Source organism: Capronia epimyces (assembly GCF_000585565.1).
Source record: "Capronia epimyces CBS 606.96 chromosome Unknown aczIQ-supercont1.4, whole genome shotgun sequence".
NCBI classification, from domain to species: domain Eukaryota; kingdom Fungi; phylum Ascomycota; class Eurotiomycetes; order Chaetothyriales; family Herpotrichiellaceae; genus Capronia; species Capronia epimyces.
The window spans coordinates 2,829,350-2,847,133 of NW_006912907.1; the positions used below are offsets into that span (position 1 = coordinate 2,829,350).

The window sequence follows — 17,784 nt, forward strand, 5'->3', positions numbered from 1 at the left end:
CTGGCTTCCCGAAGCCGGATGCATGGGCCAGTTACTCCCGCCCTCTGGTGTCCCTGTATCGGCCGATGACTACGGACTAGATACCTTCTCCCAAGGCTCTTGATCCCCTCTGTTTCCTCGACTGCGGCCTTCCCGCAGGCTGAGATTGTGTACAATTTCATAGCCCCTGGTTCGGCGAGTGGCAAAAACCCAGGTGAGAAATTCAAACGGTGGTCATCACGACTCGAGCCGAGCGAGTCCTTGATTATTCAGGCCCGTGTACGGAGAATCTGAGATGGCTGGGCTGGCTCCTTGTCTGCTGCTTGGTTTGATTCAGTCTTCATGTGAACGGGACCTGACACGTTGAGGTTCCAACTACCTGATGCTTCTCTGTGCAAGCTGCGATGAGCAAGTGGTTGGCCACGCCTTCCTCTTCACTCACAGTTGAAGATGTAGAAGGAGGCTGGCAGATAGATGGTGGCAACACTGCTGGTGGCTGTTTCAGAGTGGATACGTACGAAGAAAGGAGATGACAGATGTAGAGACGGAGAACTTCACTTCTTCATTTTCCATCTTCCTTCTTGTAGCACAGTGAAATCAAGTAAAGATTTCTCGTTTCTCTCTTTAAGGAATACATCTCCTCAGTCTCGTACACTTGAGCGTGTCAGACATGCTTAACGCCAGTCAAGGATAGGTTCAGGTTCACGCCTATTCAATTACAGTATTTTGTCGTGGTGGTCGCCGAGACCATAATACGGTATCATGATCCCACTGGGCGACGTCCTCCCACCGAGTGGTTGGGATTGGATATTGCCATAGATACAAGGCATGTCCTTCCACAACATATCATGACATGAGAGGTCTCTAGCGACGCCGACTACCTCTATCCTGATGTATGGTGCCATGCATTCCATTCCATCCTTGCAGGAGCAAGATGCCACTGGCACCATCATCATCACCTGAAATCACCGGAACGGCGATGTGTAAAGGAAAGTGAAAGTGAAAGTTTCTATTTTATGCGAGCGTGCTCGGGCCTTAGGCAGTCTATATCCTATACCTGTGCTGTAGTATAAGAGACGGAGTCTTCGCGTAGTTAATAGCCCAAAGTATCAATCGCTATCCGAATACTCCGTATAGCAAACGAGGCCATCCATGGGGGTCGTAAGGCCTGGTGCGTGCAGCTCACTCAGCTCCGTCCTCTGCTACTCTCTATTGTAGACCAGCATTGCTGTCCACTGCGGCAGATGACGGTTTGGGCGATTCCCACGGATTTGAAAAGCGCGGTTAAATGCTTATCACCTGGCACCTATATGATTGAATGAGAGAATCTCCACTGACCTTGGAAAGCACTAATATGATCTCTGGATTATTATAATTAATCAATAGGTCTTTCTGGATGTACACGTACAAATAAATGTACATGATGGTGTGGTGTGGTGTGGTGTGGTGTGATGGCCCCTAAGTCGCTTCTCCAGCACCAGCCTTAGGAGCCTCTGAGCAGCCCCTGGATGCCAAGAATCGGCATCTCGCCCACAAATTCATGGGGCTGGACGGGACACTGGACAGATTCAACGCGACCTGTCAACGTGTCACTGCTCGAGCACAGCGCACAGCGAGCGCACAGCGCACAGCACTCGTCGCGTTGGGGTTGTGCACTCGAACTCGGCGATACCGAGTAGGCTCGTGCTATCGGGCAACTGCGGGTTGAGAATGTTCCATGTTGCCCCTCCTTACCCTCCCCTCGAGGGCTGGGCTGGGCTGGGAATTTGGTCGTGTGCAACTTCACAGAGATGAGATGAGATGAGATGAGATGCCGGCTCCAGCTTCAGCTCCGGGTTTCCAGAGTGTCGATGGCAACGTGGCCTTAATTGAGGGAGACATAAGACTCATTGCTGGCACGCCACCCACAAGACCAGCCCGAAGGCGTCGTGACGCTCTTGCTCAGCTGCCAGCATCGAAGAGACAGACACACGACTCCTCCTGTCAAAGCAGCGTCGCGCTTCCGGTCATGACTCTACCATACGTCAACCGGCACCTGTTGGCTGTCTTTGGCGTCTTCTCTGCTCATATGTAAGCTGACGACGTGCCCCAGAACTGTGTGAAGAAATTCCAGATGGGGAGTCCGCGTCGCCGGACGCGCTGCGACCCCTGCCGCTCAACGCCCCAATTGGGAAAGCTTTGACATGTCGAGGACGGTCAGACAGTTGTCTTTGTTGCATCAACCTACATACTCTTACATACTCCTACATACTCTGCACCTTCTGGGCCTGAGCCACCACCCACTTGCCGCCAGGGCCCCATCCCGCGCTCGCCTCTTCGTCAATGCTCTACCCTCAGACTCTACCCATTTGACGTGAAAGGCTGTGGGGATGCCAGATGCCAGATCTTGTTCTCGCGAGACCTTGGCTGGCTGCGGCCCGGCTCCATGTCGCGGGCGAGACTCTCATATACCGTGTCCGGTGGCCTGTTCGAATGTACCATCCCTTCGGGCCCCTTCTGCTCAATTTCCTTCGCAAATGAGCCCATGTGTCTGATTCCAGTACTACCATGACGAGTGAGGTGTCGGCGAGTGCGAGTGGTAGTGGTGGTGGAAGCATGAATGCATACAACGGTTCCTCACTGGAGATTGTCACTCTGGTTTTGGTCGCCGTCTCCTGCTTCGTGGTTCTTGTGCGCGGGGTGGCCAGGTACCGGATCAGTCGAGTCGCTGAGCCTTCAGATATCCTTTTGCCCTTGGCTCTGGTAGGACCCTATCTCTCTCGTCTCGAACCAGTTCGGCGACTGACTTCAAGGTGCACAGGTTGTGGCCATCGCTCAAAGCGTTTGCGTCCGACTATCGCTGTCGAGTGGACTGGGCAGACATGCGGATTCTCTGAGTCCCGACCAAGTCACGCAATTCCAAAAGGTATCTATAGAGACCCTTAGACCTCATGTCTAGTCTACAGAAAACACCCGAGGGCTGGACTGGACTGACTTTCGCTCCAGCTCACCTACGCCAGCAACCTTCTCTTTCAACTCGTGCTCTCCTTGTCCCAACTCATTGTCGTACTCCTCATCAAGAGTGTCGAGCCACAGCGGCCAGTCCGGATCGGCTGCAACGTTCTGCTGGGCTGTATCGGAATCTACTCGACTCTATCACTGGCCATCTTGGCTTTACAGTGCTCTCTTCCACAGCCATGGCTGGTTGGAACCGACCGATGCGTCGACCGAGTCAGTCACCCCTATTATCTTGAGACGGACCAGGACGCTTTCCACTAACGGTGTCGGTGATAGCAAACCTTCCTCACCTCTTTCATCATTGTCAGCATCGTCATCGATGCCGCCACCCTCGTCCTCCCCATCATCATGGTGTGCAGGCTCAAAACGCCGCGAGACAAGAAGATCTTTGTGTGTGTGCTCTTCGGGACGCGCATCGCACTCCCTCTGGTCACCGCGCCACAGATCTCCCGCTTGAAGACCGTCCTGGTCTCGCAGGATCCGACATGGGACTTGGTCTCGTTTCAGATGTGGGTGCAGATCGTGATGAACATCAGTGTCATCACGGCTTGCCTCCCTTCGCTCGGCCGCATGATGTGGCAGCTGATGACTTCCGGGTCGGCGGGACTGAAGTCGACGTGGTCGACCCGCGACTCCGAGTCTCGAGATTTCGGGCATGAACTCGGGCTGGAAAACGGCAAACTTGGTTATCTGGGTATGGAGAAGCCATACATCCAACAGCCGAGCCCGGCCTTCTCGCCCATGGGCGAGAAGGGCAGCTGGAGCGACCAAGTCATTGTGCAGGTCCGGAGCATTGGAAGCCATGAAAGTTTCGATTCCAACCGGTCGTCGGGGAGCCTGGAGCCCCTGGTCACACACCATGACACGGCCAGGCCCACGATGCCGCCGCGAACCGCCTCGCTCTCCTACCTCCCCCGCCGGCCGAACCACCACTACCGCCGACCGTTTAGCAAGCTGTTATCCCCGGTGCTGGAGCGGTCGCCTGCTCTGGGAGCACAGCTGCCTCCAATTACTACTGCTCCTGCTCACCACCGCTGGCGAGGGGCTTACGACGCGCCGCCCGCGTATTCTCAGCCTCAGTTTCAGCCTCAGTTTCAGTCTCAGTATCAACCTCAATCTCAGTATCAGTCTCAGCTACAGCCGCAGCTACAGCCGCAGCCTCTCTCCCCCACCATCCCTTGGGACGCGTCGAGCTCGCTCTACGACGAGGACCTCTCCGAGATCGACATCGACAGCTATTATCTGGGCAATACCCAAATGTCCCAATTGTACAATCCCAGCCTCTCCGAGCTTGTCTTGGAGAGCATGATTGAAGATCTGCAGCGCGAGAATGCTGCCAGCCGGCCCAGTCCGAGACTCGAGGGCGGCTGGATATGATGTTGATGTTGATGTTGCCGATGTTGACCTTTATGATATCCTGAGGTCAGCCCCTTGATGGGCATGCGCCGCCCAGGCTTTTGATGACGGATGACAATCACGATCACGATCACGTTCTTTACGAGTAACTCCCGGTGCTGGCAATGGTTTGTTGCTCCAGGCACACCCGACCGACCCTTCCTGTTCCATGGAGCCTCAACGGTGATGGAAAATTCCCCATTCACAAACAGTTGGCACTTTGTCTCCCACGGGACCATTCCAGATCCTAACACTACAATAGGAATATTGTCAAGTTGATTGATGCTGGAAGATGTCTGTCATGTTCGATACCTGGCCGCACTGGGTTTGCCTCGGCCTGATAAACATACATGGCCCCCAACACACATGGCCCCCAGCATACATGGGCCCCAACATACATGCCCCCCGTCTGTTGACCGTACCTGCACCGTACCCATCGGTCGGCACAGCAGAAAGCGAAAGCGAAAACGAAAGCGATCGCGGTAGGGATAGGGATACGGATAGGGATCCTTTTCATTTTGGCTGTGGCTGTCCGCCCACCAACTTGTTCAGCGTTCCGCCCAAGGCACCATCGCCTTTGAAATGCTTGCCAATTGCGCCATCCTTGTCCAAAGGCCCGCCGATTTGCTGGGCCGTGCCTCCGATCGCTCCATGCTCGGTGAACTGGGAGCCAATTGCCCCCTGGGCGCTCAGCAACGGCGCTGCAGTTGTGCCCTGCCCAGATCAGATACCGACATTAGCCAAGTCCGAGTCAGTCACGCGAAGGACAGTCTTGTGTCGTGAACCCTGAGCCCTGAGTCTCGAGTCCTAAGTACTGTGCATAGCTCGCGAACCACGACACACGACACGGAACGGAGTGACAATCATCGACGATCCGGAGATGAAAAGATGAGGAGATGTCGAAAAGCAGAGGGAAAGAGACGTCGACGTCATACCTGTTTCTGGCTCCCAGCGTCAGCGTTTGCGTTTTCAGGCAATGCAGTCTCCGCATGGAGGGACTGGGTGCCTGCCACAGCGCCCGCGTCGAGGGCCTGGGCCTGTCCGCTCCTGTCGGCGGTGTCTGTCGGCATGTTGCTTGCTAGCTGCTCTTGCAGGGTGGGGTGTTGTCTGAGAAAGAAGGAGAGGGAGAGGGAGAGGATGAGACGAGGCTGTTTGTACTGTAGTAGTATGTATCTATGTATGTATGAGAATCACGACGGAACAATGAATGGCATTCCATTCCAGGTTCCAGGGACTGGGATCATGTTGATGTTACTTACTGTATCCCACCCGGTCCCCCCCCGACATATGTCCCTCCTTCTCCTTCTCCTTCACCTCTGGCGTACATATGACGGCATGGCGGTGCTGATGCGGTGCCTCCGGTTCCCGTCTGCAACCACTGCGGCTTTTGTTGTTTCGCTGCTCAACTCAAGCCGAGCCGATCCTGAGGTTGAGGTTGCATCATCATCATCATCATCGACAAGTTACTCAGTAGGTGTGACTGGTGTGACTGGTGTGACTGGTGTTGCTGGTGTTGCTGGTGTTGCTGTACGCCCGACCTGGGCTTAGGGGCCTGTTGCAGCCGGCGTCATAAGTACCTTATAATGTAGAGCCATGGGGCTTAGGGGCTCCAAAGCATGGAATTGCTGTCCGAAGACCATTCCATTCCATTTGTACAGTATACAGTACTCCGTACTGACTCTCTCCTGCCACTGTTCAATGTTTTGTGCCCTTGGCCAGCCGACCACGTGACCCCGCCTAAACCGCTCGACCTTCTTGAAGGAGCCTTAGGGCTTATGTATGTAGGGCTTGGGGGCTTATGTAGGTAGGGCTTATGGGGCTTAGGGGCCTTAGGGCCTCAGGTAAACCCCTTAGCCCCTAAGCCCGGGGAGTCTAATAATAAGCCTAAGCCTAGTAAATGTCTACCTAGGTATCTATCCGTCCTCACATAGATACATATCACCCATCCACACATATCCCAGTCATTCAGGCCTTGCAAGAATGACTGATTGCCCGAAATGCCTGGAGTTCCTTCAGGCCGTGGCTGTGATGCATGCCGCAAGCAGAAGAAGAAGGTAACCACTGCACACCCTAGGCATCTGCCTTTGCACTTTTCCCTTGCGCGCATACACTGTTCTGACCATGGAGCCCGCTTAGTGCGATCTCAGCACTCACCCATGTCCACGATGCCGGCGATTGGACATCCCGTGCATCGGTCTCGGGCAACAACGCTACAAGTTTGTGAAGGCTGAAGGGTCAAGCTGTTCTCTGGTGCCTGCGCGGCCGCAGACAAGGACGGTCCTCCCGCAAACCCACGTCTTCCGAAGCCTCTCCAACGAACATACGCAGCGTGTGAGCGCGTTCACCGACAAGATCAACCCCCTGATCGGCGTCAAGTTCAACTTGGCCTGGACGTATGGAGACTATCTCGTGGATGTGCCTGCTCGGCTCGGCACGAACGAGGCTCTGGATAAGGCCGCAGACACGCTTCTGGCGGCGCTGCAGAGGTACTCCAGCCCAGCCGTCGAAGTGACTCTTCTCGTATTGGAAAAGTATACGCTGGCTCTCGCCGCCTTGCGAATGTGCTTGGACGATCCCGTGACCGCCCGGTCCTGTGAAACCCTTGCCGCCATCGTGCTGCTGTTGTCGTGTCAGGTGAGAATCTTGATTCTGAATGCTTGGGTGCTTGTCACTGTCTTCCTCTCCTGACCTGTGTGATACGTAGCAATTCCTCTGGAAGCCCACAAGAGTCTCCACGGCTCATTCCGAAGGGGCGGCCCAAATCCTCCGCCTACGCGGACGACCTGGAACCTGTGAGCCGTTTGAAAGGAACCTGCTGCTTGCCCTACGTGGCGTGGTGGTAAGTCACATCCCAAAGCTCGCCCGGCTCTGCTGGAGCTTGGTCTCTGACATACATATCCGGGGCAGCTGCTGCAGTCTCTCTTCAGCGACAATATCATTTTCACCGACCGGGAATGGCTCGAGGTCTTCGAGACGGGTCAAGACCAAGACACACTCAGCCCTGAGGGCCGAGCAATCCAATGTCTGACCCGAGCGCCGAATCTGATGCGCAGAGCGAAAGCCGCGCTTATAGCGGCCGATGCCTCCGAAAGCCATCTCATGGAACTCCGGGATGAATCTCAGCGTCTCCGTGACGACCTTGAACCGCATCTAACCACCCTTCGTCAACGGTTGGGTGTTGCCAACTCACCCACAGTCTCAAATGATCCTAACGCCACGGTGTGGTTGGACCTGCGACACTGCCACTTTCTCCGCTCGTACAGCCTCGGCTTGGCTATGGCCATCATCATCAACGAGATCGTCATCGCCGTGACAGGAGACGGAGACGGAGACGCTTCCCCAGTCCTGCAGGAGTCAGAACTATTCTCGGGGGAAATAGTCCGTCTGGCCCATATAGCAAGTCAATATCGGCCTCTGGGCGCGTCTTCCTTGGGCTTGTGCCTCATCGCCGCCGAGATTGGGGCCAGCGACCCTGGCACCAAATCCGCCGCTCGACAGCTGCGACTCGAGTACGAGACGGACTTTCACGCACCAGACGCGCGGACCTCGACCACGACCACGACAGAGCTACAGTTGATCTGCGGTCGTTGCACGACGAGAGCTCGGATGCTGCAATAGCTTCTAGACCAGCCTGGCTCTGCCCTTACCGGTTTGCGCACTCAGGTCTACAAGAAACCGGAAAGGGCAATGTCCACCTCTACACCTCTACCCAGCCACAAACCGATCCTTGCAATTCTTGCTTTCTGGCCCGTTCCGGTCTGTTTCTTGAGGTTGCTACAATATATGCGAAATTACGGCTCAGGAACCAGTTCCCGACGGCTCTGGTCCTCCTCAGCCCTGCATGTCCTCGACCATCGAATCTGCCGTCGGTGGTTTGCCATCTGTGGTCTGTGGTCTGTGGTCTGCGTGTATAGTACTAACCTACACTGGCTCTAGAGAGACGAGACTTTCGTGAGGAACGGAGTGGTCAAGCACTTCTGTCCATGATCATCGTCATGATGCAGACACATTCACCTTAGACTCGTGGCCGGGACCGGGGTCGTGGTCAGGGCCGAATACAGCTTCGCCAAAGGTCGCTGCCGGTGTGAACCTGCAAAAGGGTAGACAGGCACAAAGTCACAAGTCACATATCTGAGAGAGCAAAGTTTGTAATGTAGCTGCATACCAGTCAAGGTGGCTGAGCCCTACATTTCCCCCCATTTTGGTATCGAATCCACTGTGTTTGTTTCCATCTTCCGCCATTTCCTGTCGCCGACGCATACTGCCTTGAAGGAAAATGAATCTTTCACACTTTCACGCTCACATCCCAGAGGTCGAGAGGTGCTGATCGGACAATCGTCCAGATCTTTTCCGTAGCCACAGGCGTCAAGATTAACAAACAGGATGTGATTTGCCATGTTTGCCTTGAAGCGAGTGCTTCTCATGTTTGTAGTGCTGAACGCTGATGCCAGGTTTGCGTCGAGCATGTTTCTGAACGTGACTAGGTAGAGCTGTTAGTACGCATGTCTGTGTGCAATCCAGTTTCGCAGAGGCTTACTCTTGATAACGCTCCACCGCTTTGCGGTCCATCTCACCAAGCACTTGAAGAGCCATCTTGATGTCGTTGACCAGGCTATCACAACGTGCCTTGCTGAAATCCTCACGGACAACAACGCGCATCAACTTGAGATCACCACTGTGGGGAGCCATCGTGTAGGCAGGGACCACCCAACCGCGTTCCCGGAGTTGATGTGCAAGGGCGAACTCGTCGTACAAGTGGCCCTTGTCCGGGTTCAGGCGGAATGCGACCACAGGCAGTGACCGACCACCACCGGGTGACATGATAATGAAGCCCAATTCCCGGAGCTGCGCAGCCAAGTAATCGGAAGTACGAGTCAAATTGAGCATGATACTCCGATATCCGCGTTTCCCCAGCCGGATCATCTGGTAGTATTGACCGATGACATGGCTTGCGCCCTTGCTGAAGTTGAGCGTAAAGGAGGCCTGATCGGCTCCCAGATAGTTGATATTGAACACTAGTTCTTTCGGGAGGTATTCCGGCGACTTCCAGACAACCCAACCCACACCAGGGTACACCAGACCATATTTGTGACCCGAGGCATTGATACTCACAACCTTCTCAAGTCGAAAATCCCAGACGAGATCAGGATTGACAAAGGGAGCCACAAACCCACCAGAAGCCGCATCCACATGGATGGGACAATCGATGTTCTTTTCAACGAGCAGGTCATTGATCATTTGAACGTCTTCGTATTCGCCAGTGTAGGTCAAGCCCAAAATGGCACAGATACCAATTGTGTTTTCATCGATGAGGTTGATGGCTTCTTCCGGGTCGATGACGTAGCGATTGTCGGTGCAGTAGACATATCTCTCTTCGACATCAAAGTAGCGAGCGGCCTTTTCCCAGCATACCTGCACGGCACTGTTCATGATCAGGTTTGGCTTGGACGCATCCTTGCCCTCAGCCTTGCGTTTGTTGGCCCATTTCTTCTTCATTGCCAGAACAGCCAGCATGATAGCCTCGCTCGAGCCGATGGTAGATGTACCCATTGCGTTGGATCCATCCTCAGATGCGGTTGCGTTGTACAGTCGAGCGATCATGTTGACACAGCGGTTCTGAATCTCGGCCGTTTGTGGATATTCCTCGTAGTCAATGAAATTCTTGGAGAAGGCCTCGGTCATCAGCTTTTCAGCTTCGTCTTCCTGGTGCAAAGGTTCAGCATGAATTCAAGGCGTCTACGACGAAGGACTGTGAACAAACCATGAAGGTGGTGACAAAGCTAGCTAGACTGTGACGTGCTTGTCAGCTCAGCGGTCTAGATTGTAGGTCCTGCCAACATACTTGAGCATTGGGTTTCCATCGAGACTAAGCTCGTCCTTGATCATACGATATGCAATTTCCTTCGGCATCTCTCTTTCGGGCATTTCAAGTGCGGGAAGATCTTGGGCTGCGAACCGCGAGCCGTACACGGAGGTAGAGAACTCATCATCGCCAGGAGGTTCGAGGGAGATGTGCTCGAGACCAGGAACAATGGATTGCCGGCGTTTAGGAGGGTCGAACTCGCCGCTCTTGTGAGGGTCTGTTTTGACACTGGATAGATGCACCATTTTGACTGATCGATCTTAGACAGAGGAAGAAATGGCAAGTAGGACGAGGATACAGAGAGACAAAGAGACAGAGAGACAGAGAAACGGTCGAGAGGTAGAAAAGGGAGGGTTATGGAGGTTAAGGCAAGACGGGAGAATCGGGTAGCCAAGTTTCTGAGAAGAACAGCGGTCAGTGTTTGCTGTGTAGGCGTGTAAGGTATCGTTCTAGCAAGACAGCTACCAAGAGAACATGATAATTGGCTGCATAACAGCTTCACCGCGCGCCCCTCGTTAATAGTGACGAGGCAGGATGGAGGTCCGTGTGGAATAATGTTGTCACTGTGGTAATATGATGAAAGTATGCAACGTGAGCGTGTGGTGTGCAAGGCCGGGCGCAGGCGATTGGCGGGGGGGGGACGCCAGCACCGCAGGCGATGAGGGGCTAAAGGGCCCAGGGTCGCAGGCAGGGCCAAAAGAAACCATCCTTGCCGTACAAGCCCTTATGCTCTTGTTCCAGGTTTAGGCACCTCAGCTCCAGTTTTCTACGCATCTTCACCAACAGCGATGCAGCCATCTACCAGCAACACCACCACTGTGCCACCATTATCCTCCACCTCCCAGGATCAAATGCCATCCATCCTCCGGCCCACGGGCTCTAAGGAGCTTGTTGTTGCTTGGTTCTCACTACCCGCCTCGTTCCTAGTTGACGACCAGCAGCTATTGGACGCCGACGTTCAAGCCCAGGGACCCCCGGTGTTCCTGACAGTGGCCGCGCAATCTACCCATTCATTCCCTGCTCCAGGATAAGTGCTGAGTGCTGGTGCTGGCAAAGATCACCTGTTTGATGTAATGCAACCACCCACAACCTCCACCCACATCTACTCCGTGGAACTGGTGGCACTAGCATGTTGAATGACGCAGTGATGATTTTCCTGCTACACTAGCGAAAGCCCTGTCTGCGTTTGCAACGCTTCGTCGAAATCACCGAGATACCACAATGACACTCCAGTCAGCTGGTCGAAAAGGCTCAGGGTGGGTGCCAGAATCAAAGGCGGTTTACATTACTACTTCGATAGTATGGAGGAACTCTTCTAGCTCTACCGGATGAATGTCTTTCTAATATACAAGATATACTCTGCTGCCTCCCTGGAGGGAATGTTCGATATTTTGACTCATGTAGCCTGTATCTAGAGATAGTATGTAGTCATCGCCCACCCTAAGGCATCCTACTACAACAAGGTTGTATCCAAGTCTTTAGACCAGAACCGCTATGTTGAAGATAGTAACAGGGAGGATACAGCAGGTATCATGTCAAAATCCACCCCAGCCCTCCTTCTGCGCCAGGGCCAATTCATCCCTTGGATACTTGATGGCTTCTTGTAACTTGGTGTCGTCGGAACAGTGTCGTTCCAGGTATGCCACTATTGCCTGGCCTTGAAGAATGGCCCGAGTACAGATCCACCACGGCCCTCGACAAACCTTCACATACCAGTATGCGAGCATGAGCATTGCCCAAGGATCTTTGATCTCCAGCAACGCCTTGTAATACGGGTCGACATAGCAGATGAAAGAAATGAATCTGGGCCATGTCGAATCATTGTAATCAAGGTCAAGCAACGGCGCCAGCGACTGTGCAGTGTTCCGATAGGGGTTGAGTGCTGTCGAAGGAGCGCCATCACTATCGAGATCGTCACAGTAGAGATGGTCGAATACGGAGGGTCGGTGGTCTCTGTCCATCTGCGGGGCAATTGCATTGCCTAGATGTTGCCATATGCTGTCGACGCGTAATGGGCTCACCATCTTCCATACGGCCTTTTTTCCATCACTGAGCTTCAGCCAGCCCAAGTCGTCGTCTACGAAGGGCCAGACATCTTCAACCGAGCTTGCTTCTAAGCCAAAGAAAGCCGATACCCCAAGGAGAGCGGCTGCACCCAGTAGTGCATCACCATCTTCATCCCGTATGGGATGAGAGAGCTTGTACTGAAATGCCCGCACCGCTTTGCTCATATGGTAGGCTTCGGATTGACTTGGTTTGGACGTGGCTGCTCGCGACAGGAAACGGTCATGGGCTGCAGTCACTGATTGGATCAGATGCATCAGGAAGAGGTGAGAACAGGCCAGCGGAACCAGTTCATTCTTGAAATAAAGCGAAGTCGATTTGGCTCCCACAGTGAGAACTGTGTGGGATTGGAATCTCTCCAAACGGGCCAGATCTGAATAGTCCATTTGCTTCATTGGGTATATTCCCAGAGGAAGACTTGTGTCTTCTCGAAGCGACGCATTGATCATCTCAAGAATAGGTCTGTTTGATGAGGTCGGAGACCTTTGGAGGGTGGCCTCGATGCGGCCGACCTCTGCAGCACCAGTCCGCGGTTGAAGGTCTGGTATGCTAGGGTCATAGTTGCACACAACACCAAACTCGAGACACTTCTCGCACAGCGGCTTCTTCTCGTCGCATTTTACTCTTCGCAATTTGCAGTTCCGACAACCTAGTCTTGACTTCCTGTGGGCCTTTCGTTTGCGACAAGCCAACTGTGCAGCAGCCAGAGGAACGGGAGATTTGCCGTTGCCAGGCATGGCGGATGAATTCATGAGTTCCGCACTGCGGCAGCCAGTTGCTTCCAAGCCCACACGTAGTACAACTCACAGAGAGATACGAGGAAAGGTAAAGCCTGGGCTCCTAGCAGTTTGGGCATGAGAGCCGACAGCTTTTCGTCTGGATGGAGGACCGCCGAAGGGTCATGTAGTTTCGGACTTAGACGATGTACGTCCGGACGCTCGGTCCACGCAGCTGGAGGCCATGCGAGAGTTGAGGATGTACTCCGTCTTGTTGCTTTTGATTCGTTGCTGGTGGCAGCTCTCCATCAGACGCTAACCCTCCCTCGTATTTTCTTGCGGCGGTGTGGACGGTACGGGTAGGACTGGCACTCCAGCACCGGGGGAAGGAATCAGGAGCATCGCAAGAATAAGGCCGGCTTCACGGCTTCGAAGTTTGGGAGCGGTTGTACTCGACAGTGTTGGCAGGGCACTGGACAGATGGCAGTGTGCATTGGTCGTGGCCGCGCTTGAAAGGAGGAAGAGAGAGGGTTAATATAGCTCTGTACAGACGGAGTATGGTCCTTTGGGGAGGGAATTCCTACTCCGGCTTCCAAATATAAAGTAGAGTGGTTTTGGAAGGTCCGAATTGCTGTAGTTAGGGGCTCCTAAGGCTTAGAGGCCCTAAGCCTCCCCTGCTCTTATAATGGCAATTTTGCTCCGAACACTGCTCGCCGCCTTTCAACATCCAGAAGTTCTCTCTCTCTGACCTTCGAAGGGAAAATGTCGGCGAACGACATCCCAGTCTGCTCAGACGTGCTCTTTACCACTTCAACCTATCAACCCACTGGCGACATTTAGACAAAGGCACATAAGTAACGGCCATGGCACTCTCGCTCTCCCAGCGGCACCGGCGCATCTGTCGCTTGTACACATGGCAGTGTCCGACCAAGATCGCGTGACGCACATTGTGCTCTTTCGCTACCACCCGTCCGTTCCATGGACTGACCTCGAGCACCACTTTGCAGAACTGGGCAAGCTGAAGTCAACATGTCTCAAGCCCGCCGGGACAGGAAAGCCATACATGCTATCCATGCAGATGGGCAAGAACACTAGTTGGGAGAACTTTGGCAAAGGCATGACCCATGCCATTGTTCTTGCATTCGCCAGTGTCGAAGACCGAGATTACTACCTGCTAGAGGATCCTGTGCATCGCGCCTTCAGTGTCAATGCTGCGCCGCTAATTGAGGATTCAGTGGTTGTTGGTGAGGCCGCCCGCCGATGTTCTGCCCTCTTCTCCGGGGGGGTCCTGATACTGACATTATATACACTGTCAGATTTTGTCAACGGGTCGTTACTCGGCCCTTCCTCTCCTCCGGAGACTGACAAGTATAAGTCTTACCCAGGGTCGTGCCATTGCGGCGCCGTCAGCTTCAGCATCCGCTCGCCTGTCGGAAACCCGCCCACACATATCGCCTGCCACTGCGACACATGCAAAAGGATTTCTGGAGCCCCCTATACATGCAACTACATCATTCCGATCGAAGACTTTGCCATATCCCAGGGAAGTAACCGGCTGAAAATGTACGAATACCAAGGCGCGAGCGGCAAGAATGTCTCGTGCTATTATTGTGACAACTGCACGAGCCACATCTATCACGTCCAACAGAGGGACCCCAGCAAAGCAATTGTGAGAACACTGCTGCTCGATTGCGGCAATGTCATGGGTGTCAGTGGAGAGATCTTCCGGGAAGGGGCGTTGGGATGGGTGGGAGATTTGCGAGCTGCTCTCCAGGCTTAGAAACAGAGTGGCGGATGACTCGGTTGACAAGAGCACAATCCTGCGGCTGCAAGCATGGCAGTGTGTTACGCTTAGGGTGCTACTTGTCAGTCGGTTGTCCCAGTGTCGCTTGAAACAGGCTGGCTGCGCTGTGTCGCTCTCGCAGCAGTAAGAAGGCATGCACTACAGGTCATTCCAGATGGCCCAGCAAAAAGGGGTATCATCTAGGCGATCGATTAGAGATCAAAGCCCCTCCAACCTGACCCGATGAATTTCTGACTCCCGATTCCTCGATGATATCTTGCACGCACACGTGCACTTTAAAACAGCGTGATATAGTGTCCCAGCTGAGACAGATCCTACGGTAGATCATACAATATCTCTTGGCATGGTCTGACCAAACTTCAACTTCACCTTCAGTCGCCCTTCTCTCTGCGGCGCTCTATTCTGTTAGACAGATCTCCAACCCTCCATCCCTCCAACCCTACTGTCTCACTGTACGTAGCACTAGTTGCGGCAGATCAAGAACTACTGAGTAAATGGACTTGGAACTTCCAACTCCTTCGACTTGCCCAGTGCTTGTCGAGGCCTAACGGCTCACTCACGCATGAACTACTGGTACTAGTTACTAGTCCCTCGTCAAGATCATCGCCAAACATGGCCGACACCACGCTCCACTCCTGGGAATACCTGGAGACTCTTCCAGGGACGCAGTTCTACCGGCTCTACCGAAGCCCGGCGTCTGCGCTAGCGATCTTCCGCAAACGGCTGACCAGCCTCGCCAAGTCGTTTGTCATGATGCTTCTGTACATGCCTGCCCCTCTACCCGTGAAGCAGCTGGAGCTCTTGGTCAAAGACAGCAGTCGTGGAGAGCGTGAATATGCCATCGACCTGCTCCACCGGTACCATATCTTCAAGGATGTGACCTACAGCGGTGTGAAAGCGTACGCGCTGACTCCGGACTTTGCCAGATCACTGCGTCGCGCCTTGACCGGCGCAGGCGACACACGGTCGTTCGGGAAGGTGGCCACCCACGTGCCCGGCGATCAGAAGGGAACAATCACGCAGCTCGACGAGTACGCTCAGCAACGATGGGAGGGCATCTTGGGATACATGGTTGGATCTTCATCTATACTCTTGGAAACACCGAGTACGGAACGCCAGGCGGCCATGCAGCCGTCGCTGGGTGTCATCGAACTGCTCAAAGCTGGCCACCTGATCGAGCTCTCGGGCACCTATAGTCGAGGGCAGTCAGCCAAGATCACCAAAGAAGGATTTGCCTTTGTGCTGCAGGACATCAACACCCAGATCTGGGCCCTGCTGTTCTTGTACGTCGATAATGCCGAGGTTTTTGAGATGGACAAGGTCGACGTCTTGTCCTTCCTGTTCTTTATCTCTTCGCTCGAATTGGGCCTGGCCTATTCCACAACGCCCCTCGACGACACCCAGCAGCGATGTCTGTCCGACCTGGTCGCCTTTGGCATCGTCTATCAACCGATGCGGGACGACGGCACGCCCGTCGACTACTTCTACCCGACGCGGCTGGCCACCACGTTAACGTCCGACTCGAGCACGGCTCTCTCCACGACAAACACGACCATCGGCACCTCGCTTTCGACATCATCATCATCATCGCCAACATCAGCAAACACCGGCGCCACCAAAGGCTTCATCGTCGTCGAAACGAACTATCGGCTATACGCATACACTTCGTCGCCATTGCAGATCGCGCTGCTGTCGCTGTTCGTCAATCTGCGGTCCCGCCATCCGAACCTGGTCACGGGCAAGATGAGCAAATCCTCCGTGCAGCGGGCCATCCGTGCCGGCATCACGGCTGACCAGATCATCTCCTACCTTACCTCCCATGCTCATCCACAGATGCGCCGCCATGCGCAAGCCGAACAATCCCGCAACTCCGACCACGCACGCGTCGTCCCCATCTTACCTGCCACCATTCTGGACCAGATCCACCTGTGGCAATTGGAACGTGACAGAATGACCACGACCCCGGGCTTTCTGCTGAAAGACTTCCCCAACCATGCCGACTACGAGGCCCCCTGCCGCTATGCGGACGAGATTGGTGTGTTGGTGTGGAAGAACGACAAGAAACGCATGTTCTTTGTCAACCGCATCGAGGGTGTCCGGGCTTTCATGGCGGAACGGCGGGCTAACGCTCAGGCATGATATGATGGCTAGGAACAATGAACATAGACACCTAGATCTATGCCCTGCTGTGCCTGTACATCGACAATGCCTAGGAACCGGCTACCATGTCTAGCACATCTCCAGCCACAACATGGGTGATGACCCAGCCTACACCAATCTCCCCTGTCGTTTCATACAAGAGATGGAGCCGGGACAGATATACACGCACGCCCCCACTCAAATCTTCGAAAAAGCAGGCAAACAGGCACTGTTCATTTCGTGCCCAAGAGCGAGTTTCCCTCACGGGCGGGCCCTCCATCGACAGCAGGCAGAACCCAGCCTAGCCTGGCTCACCACACCACACCGCACCACACCGCACCACACCGCACCACACCAACCAAAACCATCTCCTCGTCTGAGGGTCGCATCTAGCAATTACTAGACAGCAGTTGACCCTTCAAGCTGGCCTGGAACCCATGGCACTATATGGCCAACCACTACCGTCTTGACTTGAAAGCCAAGGCGAGCTTCCATGTAATCAAACAACAGGAGAACAGACCTCGGAATAGCTCTGATGAATCGCCAGTCAAGTCACACAGCAGGCACGGCTGTAGTTCATCCAGCCTACAGTAGAATGAATGCCCTACATTGCCCTTTGCCCTTTGACCTTGGGGGAGGTGTTGGGGTGAGTGGCCGGCGGGGGGGGGAGAGATCCTTTTCATTCCTCTTGCAGTCCGGAGTATACCTTTGTATCTTGGTAACAAACAAATGTCGGTTTAGGTAAAAATAAAACAATAAGGGCTAAACAAGTCCCTGGACACCGGAAGTACTGTAGGTCACTATTTCACTGTAACGGCACTGGTCCC

The 17,784-nt window shown here is 54.1% G+C and overlaps 7 protein-coding genes across 7 annotated transcripts; 4 read left to right on the plus strand and 3 right to left on the minus strand.

The window, feature by feature from the left end:
• Window positions 1-2,526: 2,526 nt before the first annotated feature.
• On the plus strand, window positions 2,527-4,353 carry A1O3_05658 (uncharacterized protein; the record flags this gene model as incomplete). Its single annotated transcript, XM_007735778.1, has 4 exons — window positions 2,527-2,721; window positions 2,780-2,884; window positions 2,965-3,189; window positions 3,253-4,353. The coding sequence occupies 4 exons, from the start codon at window positions 2,527-2,529 to the stop codon at window positions 4,351-4,353; spliced, it is 1,626 nt and encodes a 541-aa protein (XP_007733968.1).
• A 531-nt stretch (window positions 4,354-4,884) lies between these two features.
• On the minus strand, window positions 4,885-5,441 carry A1O3_05659 (uncharacterized protein; the record flags this gene model as incomplete). Its single annotated transcript, XM_007735779.1, has 2 exons — window positions 4,885-5,085; window positions 5,307-5,441. 2 exons carry the CDS (start codon window positions 5,439-5,441, stop codon window positions 4,885-4,887), a joined length of 336 nt encoding a protein of 111 aa, XP_007733969.1.
• A 927-nt stretch (window positions 5,442-6,368) lies between these two features.
• A1O3_05660 (uncharacterized protein) lies at window positions 6,369-7,989 on the plus strand (the record flags this gene model as incomplete). Its single annotated transcript, XM_007735780.1, has 4 exons — window positions 6,369-6,425; window positions 6,508-7,005; window positions 7,076-7,210; window positions 7,279-7,989. 4 exons carry the CDS (start codon window positions 6,369-6,371, stop codon window positions 7,987-7,989), a joined length of 1,401 nt encoding a protein of 466 aa, XP_007733970.1.
• A 753-nt stretch (window positions 7,990-8,742) lies between these two features.
• Window positions 8,743-10,479, minus strand: A1O3_05661 (glutamate decarboxylase; the record flags this gene model as incomplete). The annotated part of the gene is made up of 4 exons (XM_007735781.1): window positions 8,743-8,851; window positions 8,909-10,074; window positions 10,133-10,160; window positions 10,214-10,479. 4 exons carry the CDS (start codon window positions 10,477-10,479, stop codon window positions 8,743-8,745), a joined length of 1,569 nt encoding a protein of 522 aa, XP_007733971.1.
• Window positions 10,480-11,769: 1,290 nt separating this feature from the next.
• A1O3_05662 (uncharacterized protein) lies at window positions 11,770-13,035 on the minus strand (the record flags this gene model as incomplete). The annotated part of the gene is made up of 1 exon (XM_007735782.1): window positions 11,770-13,035. The coding sequence occupies one exon, from the start codon at window positions 13,033-13,035 to the stop codon at window positions 11,770-11,772; it is 1,266 nt and encodes a 421-aa protein (XP_007733972.1).
• An 892-nt stretch (window positions 13,036-13,927) lies between these two features.
• On the plus strand, window positions 13,928-14,794 carry A1O3_05663 (uncharacterized protein; the record flags this gene model as incomplete). The annotated part of the gene is made up of 1 exon (XM_007735783.1): window positions 13,928-14,794. One exon carries the CDS (start codon window positions 13,928-13,930, stop codon window positions 14,792-14,794), a length of 867 nt encoding a protein of 288 aa, XP_007733973.1.
• A 636-nt stretch (window positions 14,795-15,430) lies between these two features.
• On the plus strand, window positions 15,431-16,957 carry A1O3_05664 (uncharacterized protein; the record flags this gene model as incomplete). Its single annotated transcript, XM_007735784.1, has 1 exon — window positions 15,431-16,957. One exon carries the CDS (start codon window positions 15,431-15,433, stop codon window positions 16,955-16,957), a length of 1,527 nt encoding a protein of 508 aa, XP_007733974.1.
• Window positions 16,958-17,784: the final 827 nt, after the last annotated feature.